The 13,472-nt window shown below is 40.8% G+C and overlaps 3 protein-coding genes across 3 annotated transcripts in view; all 3 read left to right on the top strand.

Annotated features, from left to right (window-relative positions):
* Positions 1-4,294: 4,294 nt before the first annotated feature.
* LOC119736598 (melanocyte-stimulating hormone receptor-like) lies at positions 4,295-5,251 on the top strand. Its single transcript, XM_038210615.1, has one exon. It carries the CDS (start codon positions 4,295-4,297, stop codon positions 5,249-5,251), a length of 957 nt encoding a protein of 318 aa, XP_038066543.1.
* A 1,218-nt stretch (positions 5,252-6,469) lies between these two features.
* On the top strand, positions 6,470-10,419 carry LOC119736600. Its single transcript, XM_038210616.1, has 2 exons — positions 6,470-7,984; positions 9,249-10,419. The coding sequence occupies exons 1-2, from the start codon at positions 6,913-6,915 to the stop codon at positions 10,187-10,189; spliced, it is 2,013 nt and encodes a 670-aa protein (XP_038066544.1). The 5' UTR covers positions 6,470-6,912; the 3' UTR covers positions 10,190-10,419.
* Positions 10,420-13,238: 2,819 nt separating this feature from the next.
* The window catches only part of LOC119736601 (39S ribosomal protein L3, mitochondrial-like), a 4,646-nt gene continuing 4,412 nt past the window's right edge, over positions 13,239-13,472 (top strand). Inside the window, exon 1 of the mRNA XM_038210617.1 lies at positions 13,239-13,323. Coding sequence (XP_038066545.1) covers positions 13,239-13,323 — 85 coding nt within the window. The remainder of the gene's footprint in view (positions 13,324-13,472) is intronic.

Below are 13,472 nucleotides of genomic sequence, written 5' to 3' on the forward strand. Positions count from 1 at the left end.
CAAAAACACATTCGGCAAGGCTACAGAACAACCATCATAATTATATAAATGCAAGGCTAAAAATGGTTATAATGGACCTCAGTATCTCAACAAGCCAATAATTCCTAATACTACAGGGGAGTGTAAAAAGAAGGAAACCCACTTTTGACAGGAATTTTAACCTACGTACTTAACTTATTTGAATTTTTTTTATATTAGTGAAGTGTAGCTCTTCAACCATACAAGGTGAAAAAAATCACAAGAATAGTGTTATTATGCTAATTTGAATACAAGTCACCAAAATCACTGTTGTCCACGTGTAAGTCTGGTGTAGTGTTTTTGATCTTCAAATCAAGCTCCAGAGCTCAATCAAGTGGATGGAATAATACCGGAATAAACAAGTTTGGCACATGACATTTTTAAACGACCATATCTGGGAGACAAAATATGCATTTGCAATCATTTTTTTTTTCAACAAGTAGCTAAAAATTGCTGTCAAAAGTGGAATTCCTTCTTTTCGCACCACCCTGTATATTAAACGAATAGGCACACTACAATGAGGCACGTAATACACAAAGGCTTCTAAACAGGATAAGATCCCTCTATAAACGAATACAATTATACATAAAGATTTGAAATTACACATCTGATGATTCATGGGCCTGCTTGGCAATTGTCATACACTGGCCATACATTGGATTCCCAAATTACCTCATTCCAATTCACATTCTCACTGGCTTATCACAAAAAAAATTCAACCAAGTTTATTCCCTCCAAAATTAAAATAAACGCCAAAGCTAATAACCACATACGACATGTTGTATAAGTACATGTACTCGTATTTGTATACATATTCTTTGAGTGGATATTTCAGATGAAAAATTCTGACACTGAATCATTCTATCACCAAGAATCAATGAAAAAATGCAATTAATTAAAAACCAACACATTTTTGAAGCTCATCATAAAATACTTTTCATACTTATACTGGTGGGGATCCTTTCAAATGAATAAATTTCCTCATAAATAATTGTGTTTCACTTTGCTGTAATCTTTGTACTCACATCTGGTGACACACAATCCTCTGGTGATAAAATAGACCTTTCAAAAACTTACATCTAATGTGGTTGCACAGACTCCGGAACAGTATGTGAGAACAGATTGATTCATTATAACCCCCGCCCACTGCACATGTAGACGGCAACTCTTGTGCCTCTCAATGCAATGCCACACTTACATGTTCCAGCCACACGTCATACTTATTTGCGTGTAAGTCGGACTTGTGCACAACATAACAGCTGTGATTGGTCAAAACACGATAGGGCCGGAAATAATGGAGCAGTCTAATACTTTTAAACCATTCTGCACAAAAGACCAGTTTGGTATTCCAACTGCGCATGAGCACATCAAGATTTGACATTGTCTCTTTCGGGATAAACTTTTCATCGTGTGCATGCAAAAGCATAGCAGGGTACCAGCAAAATTGAAGAGATCGTCGTGTTCTGAAGTAACAATTTGCAAAAAAATGTCTTGTGTGTCCAAACTTGTGTGTGAACGAAAGTTTCCATCTCTTTTCTATTGCACGAAAAATTACACAGAATGCGGATTCAGTTACCGCATCCCCCATAGCCTTGTGTACATGTACTTGCCGCGTTTATCCCCCAAAAGTTGTTTAATCGTGTTGTGCACCAGCCTACGCACACCTGATGGTTTCGATTCTAAGCAGTACCAGAGATGACACAAGTAGGTGAGGAATCAGAGATCCACGACGCTGAAATACAACAAGAAAAACAAAGTTATGTATATATATGTATTTTTGAAACGCAACACAGCTGTTTTTAGGCAGTTGTTTTCTGTGTGAAAAAAAAATGATGATGAATGATGATATCAAAACTTTTCTTTTATATTCTAGCTTATTTCAAGTCCCTCAAATTGAAGGCTCTCAAATTGAGATTGATAGGCATGTCAAGGTTAATTGTCATATACCTTGAAAGATCTCAGACAGAGGGAAGCCTTTGTGGTAGTCACACTTTTCACAATCTTCAATTTTGCGTATCATTTTAAAGACAAAAAGTAAACTTTGTTTATCCACGTGTAAGGGGCATGGTCAATGGAATGATTTTCTGCCAATTCTGGCAGGTTGCCAGCCTCGTGTCCTTTTTGATAGCATTGCCATAGATGGGCAAATGTACTGTTATCGTGACTGAGCTATCATGAGCAGGGTTAATAATGACTTACTAGTTGATGGGGGAGTGTGGCCTGGTGGTTAGGGTTTGTGGCTCATGATCAGAGGGTCAGGGGTTCGAATCCAGCTGCTGGTCATATATTATGTCCATGGACAAGCCACTTCATCCCCACTTGCCTCTCTCCACCCAGGAGGATAAATTGGTACCGGTATTAGCTGGGGAGTAACCGCCATCCAGGGGTCGCAGAAACATTCTGTCATTTCATGCTACTGAACCGGAGACAAACTGATGGGCCACATTGGTTTGTGACAGACTTTACTCTTTTTGAAACTCTAACCTCACCTAAAGCTACAACATACTACTTGTAGCATGCAGTGCTTCAGCATATAAGTGGGCACCGAACTCATAGTATTTTCTGGTATTTGGTGTCTGCATACATAATTTTGGTGGTACATGTACTTTAATATGTGGTACCGGTACTTTACCCCAAATTATTTTGGGGGTTAGGGTTAACTTTGATTGCCAATAGTGTCAGTAAGTTTTATTACTTTAATTACTTTTATTTTATTACCGGACCTGATTATTGTAACAGTCTTCTGTATGGTTTACCCAACTCTTAAATAGCCAAGTTACTGAGAGTTCATAATGCAGTTGCTTGGCTAGAAAGAAATTCTCAGATATTCAACCATATATCACCGGTTTTGTGTCAACTACATTTGCTGCCAGTTAAATAATTTCATATAGACTTTAAAATACTTCTTTACATTTTTTAAAATTTTACACGGTCTATCCCCAAAGCACATCAGTGATTATGTAAGTGTTAAGAAAACTCCAGCATATTGTTCACCTTTAAACAATAAAAAGTGTTTACAAATTCCTATAAGTGTAGAATGTTAAAAACACCAGGGGTAGATCATTTTCATCAGCAACCCCAGAACTATGGATTAAGTTGCCTGCCGACATTCAACATTCTCAGTCCATTGAAACTTTAAAGTCTTAAGTTAATATCTTTTTAAACTGGATTTTAAGCAATTTCATTGCTTATCTACCAGTGCATTTTTATTTGTATTGTCCTGATAGACATTTTAGATATACATATTTTTTAAACACCTTTTTAAACATTGGATTTAAGTTAATTTAATTCTTGCTATTTGAATGTTAACTTCTGTGGTACATTATGGAACGCGTGGTTAATCATTTTTATGAAGACCGCGCAATACAATTTTTCATTTATTATTATTATTACTATTACTCTCTCTGCCTCAAAAGACCTAGGTATTTGCCCGTGGTCTCCTCAAATTATCCACAGTTGGGATCACTGGCTCCGCTCCCACCACATCAGCCCGTCTTTCCAATGCTGCTGCTTTCAGTTCAGTGGTGTCACACCCTGACCATTCTCGGATGTTGTCCACCAAGCGGATCTTTGGCCGCATTATTACTAACTTTTATTATTAAGCATGATCATATTTACTCACAATCATTTAGGCCTACCTATCTAATGGTAAGCGACAATGGGCACACAGCCAATTTGTCATTACAGAGAAGAGAGAGAGAGATCTTCAGCCCATGTGGGTGTTTGGACAAGCAATGAGCCGGAAAAAATTAAACCTGACCTCAATCAATTAATATCCTCAATCAACATGCCCACTCAGTTACCCCAGCAGGTGCTATTATCTAGCTAAATGAACCACACGTACACGAGTGGCCCAAGTTAACCAAATAAGGTGCTCTAATGGCTTTGGGGTTCTCTAATTGGTTAACAAAGCTTTGGACTTCATCACTGTTTCACGTATATGAGGATAATGGAATTAAGAAGGTGCTCTGTTTCTCATGGGATTTTTGCTTTTCTAAACAGCAATGCTTCAGTAAATTATGACCCTAATACCTGTTGCCAGTTGACAAAGGAACGGGTAATAAATGAAGTGTCCATAACAACAGAGTGATTGAGGTCGGACACAATGCCTACAGACATTTTTGGTGGTCACTTTAATATGAAGTGAATAATACTGAGAGTGTGTGAGGACGAGCATCATTTTACAACAGTGGTCAGCAGCAATTGGTGCTGTCACATTCAAGCTCCAAGAGGAACCAAACATACAAATACATGTATCAATGGTATTTCTGTGAACATGGCCTCATCAGATATGACAGATATGAGTGTAAGCTGGCAAAATTCTTCTGAGGAGTTAACTGTTTGTTATGGAGCTGTAACCGGTGAGCCTGCCGCTATATTCATGTATGTAATGTTGGCTCTGACAACCATTCTGGTGGTGGTTCTCAACCCGCTGTGTCTTGTTGTTCTACGACGCACAAGCAGCATTCAAGATACCACCAAGACATTTATGGCATCTCTCACCATTTCTGATCTCTGCACTGGGATCTTCTGGGGGATTCCCAAACTGATCGAATACGCATCTGTGGTAACACCAGCACTGGAAGATTTCATTTGCGTGATGGCTAGTCTTGTGGCCCCATTATTTTTCACAACAAGTATTCTATCCCTACTTCTAATGACAATTGACCGCTACATCGCTATCGTCCATTCGCTGCACTACCCCAGGCTCATGACCCTGTGGAGATCAAAGGTCATAGTTGCCCTGGTATGGGTAGCAGCTCTTGTCGAACAGGTTGCTTTGTCTATCACAGCTGAAGCTCAAAGTTCACTCCTCTGCAATTTTGATTGCGCAGTTTGCGACTATATGTATCTCTGTATAATCGTAATCTCTCTTGGGATCATCCTGGTGCTTTACGTGCACATCCTGAAAATCGCCCGGCATCAGGCACGTCGCATTGCCGCACAGAATTACATAGCTAACCCTCAAGGAGAGCAGAATGCCCCGCATCGAGTCAGCACTAGGTCTGCCACAACAGTGATCATTGTGACTGGATCGGCGTTCCTGTGCTGGGCTCCGCAGATTGTAAATGTCACCCTCGACCTGGAAGTGGAACAATATCCATGTGCCATCTTTTACATCACAGAAATCTTATTCTTGACCAACGGTTGGCTGAATGTCGTCATTTACTACTGGCGGAACAGGGAGCTACGGGAAGCAATGCGCAGCTTGGTAACATCACATCGCCGTTAACTTTCAAACTTACAGCAAAGTCCCGATGAGCTCTGCAACTTTTAGTCATCAGCTTGAAATCAGTAAATTAACTAGCTAGTGATTTCATCATTTTACTAAAGAGTCAATTATCTCAAGTGCCTTTGCAAGAACCACACTTTCGGGAAGTACAAATGAACGTGCCTACATGTGGCTTGCGTATGTATGAAGGTGATAGAAAATTATTACCACCTAACAGCAATGCAATACATGGACAAATGTACTGTCATCTTGACATTGAGGCTATGGGCTCTGTGTGCCAACGAAAGAGGGCGCCCTTTTACCTAGCAACGACGTCCCGTGGGTGGGACTTTCGCTGGTTGACGCGCACCGTTCCTTGTGTGTGCCGCATATACACCAGGGGATTTGTACTATGTACACGCAGTGGTATGGCCGGGTGTCGCGCAATATTGCAGTCAGGCAAGATGCATGCGTCGGTCGGTCACCCCCAAATGTACTTTCTTTGCCGGTGAGGGGGTACTTGTGAACAGAGTGGATAGGTATTGATTACTTACCTGATGGGTATGGGTAATAATGACGCACTACTTTGAGTCAGTTGAAGTGTGCTTCATGATTTCCAACAATCGTTTACAATAATGAAAGGTGACATAGAGCACATAGCGGATTTGTCAATATAGCAAGGTCCTCTTATGTGGATAATTGGACAAGTAATGGGTGGTAGAAAATGAACCACAAGTATGTGAGTGCAGGTCAAGGTGAACTACATTAGTTGCTCTCTCTCTCTCTCTCTCTGATGGTTTTGGGTTCTCTAATTGGTTCACAAAGCTTCAGACTTCATCCCCAACTCAATTTATGTGTACATTGGTACCTATACTCAATGCTCAGTGCAGCGCAGTGACATCACATCGCTGCAAACTTTCAAACTTACAGCAAAATCATGATGAGCACCTCGATTTTTTTTTCCAGCAGATTGTAATCCATTAATTGGCCTCAACTAGAGACTTCATCATCGGACAAAACAATCACTCTACTGCTGAAAATGTTCTATGAGTGGCAGGTTGCATCTTGAGCCTTCACTTTTTGTCTCAGAGGGCCAGCCTTGTGTCCTCTTTGATAACATTGCCAAAGATGGGCACATTGTACATTTTACTTTTTAACTTTCCCTTTTTAACCATCGAGGAAGTTCTTATGCACAAAGCCCATAGGAATCGATTATTAATTGGCTTGATGAGCAGGGATTATAAACACATACAACCTAGAGTGTCAGTAGTGTCAGTTAAGTGTGTTCATATGCACAATCATTACGTACAATCCATTTGTCCATTATCGAGAGATCTTCAGCCAATGCGGCTGTTGGACACGTAATGGGCGGAAGAATATCAACCTGACCCCAATCAATTCATATCCGTAATCAATATGCCTTCAACTACCCCTAAAGGTTATTCAACCTAATGGACCACACGTACATGTACATTTTAATGAGGAGCCAAGGATAATGGAAAAAGATTGTTTTTGATTTTTGCCTTTATAGTGGATAGCAAAGCTTCAGATAATTATGACCCTAATTCTTGATGCCAGTTGATAAAGGAATGGGTAATAAAGAACAAGAGTGATGGAGGTCGGACACAATGCCTACAGACATTTTGATGATCAACTTTAATATGAAGTGAATAACACTGAGAATGTATGAGGACGAGCATCATTTTACAACAGTGATCAGGAGGAATTGGTGCTGTCCCATTCAAGCTCCAAGAGGAACCATAGATACAACTATTTATTGTATTTCTGTGAACATGGCCTCATCAGATATGACAGACATGAGCGTAAGCTCAAGCTGGCAATATTCTTCTGAGGACAACATCACTGCTTGTGACGGAGTTGTTACTGGTGAGCCTGCCGCTATATTCATGTATGTAATAATGGCTCCGACAACCATTCTGGTGGTAATTCTTAACCCGCTGTGTCTTGTCGCTCTACGACGCACCAGCGGCATTCAAGATACCACCAAGACATTTTTGGCGTCTCTGACCATTTCTGATCTCTGTGCTGGGATCTTCTGGGGAATTCCCAAACTGATCGAATACGCATCTGTGGTAACACCAGCACTTGAAAGTTTCATTTGCATCACGGTTTACCATGTGGCCTATTTATTTTTCACAACAAGCATATTGTCCCTACTTCTTATGACAATTGACCGCTACATCGCTATCGCCCATTCCCTGCACTACCCAAGTCTCATGACCCCTCGGAGGTCAAAGGTCATAGTTGCCCTGGTATGGGCTGCAGCATTTGTCCTACATGCTTCTTTCGCTATCACGATTGAAGCACAGAGTACGTACCTCTGCAAATATTCGTGTTACGTTTGCGAATATATTTACATCTGTATAGTCGTAATCTCTCTCGGGATCATCTTGGTGCTTTACGTGCGCATCCTGAAAATCGCAAGGCATCAGGCACGTCGCATTGCTGCACAGAATCAAGTTGCCAACCCTCAAGGAGAGCAGAATGCCCCGCATCGAGTCAGCACCAGGTCTGCTACGACAGTGATCATGGTGACTGGATCAGCATTCCTGTGCTGGGCTCCGCAGATTGTATATGTCACCCTCGTTCAGGAAGTGGAACAATATCCGTGTGCCATCACTTACATCACAGATATCTTATTCTTGACCAATGGCTGGCTGAATGTCGTCATTTACTACTGGCGGAACAGGGAGCTACGGAAAGCAATGCGCAGCTTGGTAACATCACATCACCGTTAACTTGATAGCAAAGTCATGATGAGCACCTCAACTTTTTGGCACCAGCTTGTAAACTTAAGTTTAACTCACTAAACATCTTTGTTGAGGATTATGTGAAAATACAGTGACTTATCATCTGACCGATAATGGGTCAATAATCTCGGAGTCTTTGTCTCAGTACATACATAATTTTTTTTGCCTTTAATTCATTTTGACAGACACGTAAGCAGGCACTCAAATTGAGATTGATAGGCATACCAAGGTTCATCGTCAGATTCAATTGTTGATAAAGAACTCTATCATGAAGTTCTTGTGATTCATAATTCAAACTATTTGAGTAGACAGTAGGTGTTAAAAAAATGTTGTTAAAAAGCTACTACCTGAAGCTTCATGTCTTTATTATAGTCATCCTTTTCACAATCTGTGCAGTTTTGCTTTCTATTTAAATCACAAAAATGTACTTTGTCTTTCCTTTAAAAAAAGAATTCTAGCAGAAGTGATACTATATAAGGGCCATGGTCAGTGGAAGAATTTTCTGCCAGAGTCTTCACTTTTTGCTGGTCCCAGAGGGCCAGCCTCGTGTCCTCTTTGATAACATTGCCATAGATGAGCAAATGTACTGTATTGATATAGGTATTGATTATGTGCACGATGGGTATGGGTAATGATGACCTATTGTACTGCCTTGAGTGCCAATATCATCAATTAAAGAGTCATTTACACACAATCTTTACCCTAATGGTAAGTGACAATGGGCATAAAAGAGTGCTCATAATTACACACAATATTTACACTAAGTGACAACAATGGGCACACAGCCAAGTTGTCATAGAGAAATCTTACGCGTATGAGGCCATTAGACATCTACCAATAATGGGAGGGAAAAATAACCTGTCCTCAATCAATTAATATCTTCACTCACCATGCCCATTCAGTTACCCCCACAGGTAATATTATCAAGCTAAGTGAACCAGGATAATGGAAAAAGTTGCTCTGTTTCTGTTTCTCTTAATGGTTAGCAAAGCTTTAGATAATTATGACCCTAATACTCGCTGCCAGCATCCATAACAAGAGTGATTGAGGTCGGACCCAATGCCTACAGACATTTTTGGTGGTCAACTTAAATATGAAGTGAATAATACTGAGAGTGAGTGAGAACGAGCATCATTTTACAACAGTGATCAGGAGGAATTGGTGTTGTCACATTCAAGCTCGAAGAGGAACCGAACATACAACTATCGATTGTATTTCTGTGAACATGGCCTCAACGGATATTACAGACATGAGTGTTAGTACATGGGGAAATTCTTTTGAGGACAACATCACTGGTTGTTACGGAGTTGTTACTTGTGTGCCTGTTGCAATAATCACCTATGTAATAATGGCTCTGACAACCATTCTGGTGGTCGTTCTCAACCCGCTGTGTCTTGTCGCTCTTCGACGCACCAGCAGCATTCAAGATACCACCAAGACATTTATGGCATCTCTGACCATTTCTGATCTCTGTGCTGGGATCTTCTGGGGAATTCCCAAACTGATTGAATACGCATCTGTGGTAACACCAGAACTGGCAGACTTCCTTTGCGTGATGATTGACCTGGTGGCCCCTTTACTTTTCACCATCAGCATTCTGTCCCTACTGCTTATGACGATTGACCGCTACATCGCTATCGTCCATTCGCTGCACTACCCGAGTCTCATGACCCCTCAGAGGTCAAAGGTCATAGTTGCCCTGGTATGGACAGCAGCTCTCGTCCTACAGGTTGCTTTGTATTTCGCAACTGCAGTACAAAGTTCAAAACTCTGCGAATCTGTTTGTAACATTTGCAATTATATGCTCCTCTGTACAGTCGTAATCTCTCTTGGTATCATCCTGGTGTTTTACGCACGTATCTTGAAAATTGCCCGGCGCCAGGCACGTCTCATTGCTGCACAGAATCAAGTTGCCAACCCTCAAGGAGAGCAGAATGCCCCGCATCGAGTCAGCACCAGGTCTGCTACGACAGTGATCATTGTGACTGGATCAGCGTTCATTTGCTGGGCTCCCCAGATTGTGCATGTCAACCTCATGCAGGAAGTGGAACAATATCCGTGTGTCATCATTTATATCTCAGAAATCTTATTCTTGACCAACGGCTGGCTGAATGTCCTCATTTACTACTGGCGGAACAGGGAGCTACGGGCAGCAATGCGCAGCTTGGTAACATCACATCGCCGTTAACTGTCAAACTAACAGCAAAATCATGGAGAGAACCTTAACTTTTTACCAGCTTGTAATCTATAAATAGGCCTCAACAAACATTTTTGTTGAGGATTATGTGAAAATGCATTGACTTCATCATCTGGCCTGAGTCAGTTATCTCAGTGTCTTTATCTCAGTGTTTATGACTTTCTGATGTCTCCAGCAAGTTTTGGGTGTGTCCTCAATTTGGGTGTAGGCCCCACACCTCTTCATTTAGGGGCCATTCAAAAATTTCGATGTTTTTAAATTTCAATTTTTCTTGGGAAATATGTTGGTGGGTGTTATGGGTCAAATTAATTTATTGAAATTGTTGTTAATCGAAATTCACTTTTTTCAATTAAAAAGACAGAAAAAAAGCTCTTTTGACTTGCCAATTCCACTCTCTGCGTTCTGATTCATAAACCCTTTGCCCGTACCGTACCGTACCGTACGGGTACAGTGTGCATCCAGTATATGTACAATGTACCGTGTATTGTGTCTACGTCCATCGGAGCACCATATGCATGGGGACCAGTGAAGTTAGACTTAAAGCATGCGTAAAATGACTAAAATCAGTGCGCCGCGCAAATGGATCGAGATACCAGGTTCGTTTTGTCTTAATACACGCCACGAGTGTCATTACGAATCCCGACAACGAAATAACCTTCTTGTGTTCAAGACTACTTATAGGCAACCTGCATACATGCGCATAGTCATGTCTGCGTGCAATGAACATATGGCAGCGCCCACACGTCTGGAAAGCGCGAGTTGAGAGTTCATTTTTTTTTCTATCAAAAACAACTTAATTTTTTGCATAAACTTCATGAATAATGGGAGGCATTACAACTCTTTACACCACAACAAAATTAATTTATTTTTAGAGGTAGCTAATACTTCAAATTAGGTTTTTGCCCTTCACCGACGTTTAAACACTGTATACTCAGTGTGTTACCTCCCGAGTGAAAGTTGGAAAAAATCACTCGGGTGGGACTCGAACCCACGACCTCCTGCTTTCTAATGCAGATAGCTAATACTTATTATTACTGTTTAGAATGACCTAGTTTTACATGTTTCCAGGTGAATTCCCTATACGTACCGGAATGCCAGTGGGCCGTGTTGTTGCAAAGGTACCGTATACGGACTGCAGCTGCATTCCTTATATTGTTTATTAAAAGGAAAATCAATATTTTAAGATCAAAAATTGGGGTGGGTGGGTTGGTCAAAACAATTTGAAAAAAAAAATTGAAATTCAAAAACACCAGAAATTTTGAATGGCCCCTTTCATGATGACTTGAACATACTTATGCCTATTCTTTGCGTATTCTATATATTCTAACTTAGTTAATGTGCCATTTTTTCTGTCCCTCCCTGTGGAATCTGAACTTTGGAATCTGTTATTTCAGACGTATCATTAAAATTGTATCAAGCCATGTTCAAGTACTTACAGGACTTATTTGTAGGTATGAGACTATTGGAAAAAAGCCATACACTAGCATCAGTTTTCTGCACATTCAGTTTTAATTTGAGGCTTGATTCAAGTTGTTTTTCCCTGCATAGGCTCCGTGCATGAACAGTAAATGAAAAACTTGTTTTTTAGAGCTTCAGTTGAAGAGGCATATCATGTGCGCCCACTGGTTTGTGCGCATACATGAAGCATCCACGATTGATGTTGCTCTGAAAGTGCGCAAACCTGTGGGGTCTTTGTATGAGTGTCAGACTAGGCGCCGTCTGCATTACTGTTGCTGTCATCTTATCAATATGAAATCTTGAATATATTTGGACAGACACTGAAGCAGGCACTTAAATTGAGATTGATAGGCATGCCGAGGTTGATTGCCAGATTCACTTGTTTATCGTGATTCAATGTGGCTGTTGGACAGGAAATGGGAGGGGAAAAATGAAACCTGACCTCAATCAATTAATATCCTTCATTGACATTCCCATTCAACCATCCCTAAAGTGGCTTTTATCTAGCTTAATGGACCACATGTACATTAGTGGCTCTGTTTCTTGTGGTTTGGGGCTTTTTTTATTGGTTGACAAAGCTTCGGACTTCATCACTGTCTCACGTTTATGAGGGGCTAAGGATAATGCAATAAATTGCTCTGTTTCTACCTTTGAGATGGGATTTACGCCTTTTTAATGGTTAGCAAAACTGCAGATATTATCCATGTACATATACTTAATTCTGATGCCAATACCTGCAGTCAGTTGTTATGGTAACAACTAACGTAGTGACCAGTACCGTAGAGTGACTGAAGTTGAACACAATGTCTACTGACATTCTTAGTGGTAAACTTTAATGCAAAGCATACCGGTATGATACTACTACGGAGTAAGGTTTGCGAGGACTAGCATCATTTTGCAACAGTGCTCAGGATCAATTGATGTCACATTCAAGATACTCTTTTGTGATGGAGCTGTTACCGGCGAACCTGTCGCAATATTCACCTACGTAATAATGGCTCTGACAACCATTCTGGTGGTCATTCCCCCTAGCCATCGGGTATTAATTATGAGCCTGATGGCTAGGGGGAATAATGACATACTACCTTGAGTCAGCTAAGTGTGGTCATAGTTAAGCACAATCGTTATTATAGAGAGATCTTCAGCCAGTGTGGCTGTTGGACAAGTAATGGGCGGAAGAATATAAACCTGACCCCAATCAATTAATATCCGTAATCAACATGCCCATTCAACTACCCCTAAAGGTTATCTAACTTAATGGACCACACGCACATGTAAATGAGGAGACAAGGATAATGGAAGTAGATTGTTTCTGATTTTTGCATCTCTAAATGGTTAGCAATGCTTCAGATAATTCTGATCCTAATACCTGTTGACAGTTTACTGGGAATTGGCGATGTAATGTCCAGAACAACACAGTGACTGAAGTCAGACACAATGCGTACAGACATTTTTAGTGGTCAACTCTAATATGACGTGAATGTAATACTACTAAGGGTGTGCAAGGACTAGCATCATTTTGCAACAGTGCTCAGGATCAACTGATGTAACATTCAAAATACTTTATTGTATATCTGTGAACATGGCCTACACAGATGTGACAGACGTGAATGTAACGCGGGGAAATTCTTCTGAGGAGTTCACTGTTTGTGACGGAGCTGTTACCGGTGAGCCTGCCGCTATATTCATGTATGTAATATTGGCTCTGACAACCATTCTGGTGGTGGTTCTCAACCCGCTCTGTCTTGCTGTTCTACGACGCACCAGCAGCATTCAAGATACCACCAAGACATTTTTGGCGTCTCTGACCATTTCT

This window comes from Patiria miniata, unplaced genomic scaffold (assembly GCF_015706575.1).
Source record: "Patiria miniata isolate m_02_andy unplaced genomic scaffold, ASM1570657v1 HiC_scaffold_3, whole genome shotgun sequence".
NCBI lineage: Eukaryota > Metazoa > Echinodermata > Asteroidea > Valvatida > Asterinidae > Patiria > Patiria miniata.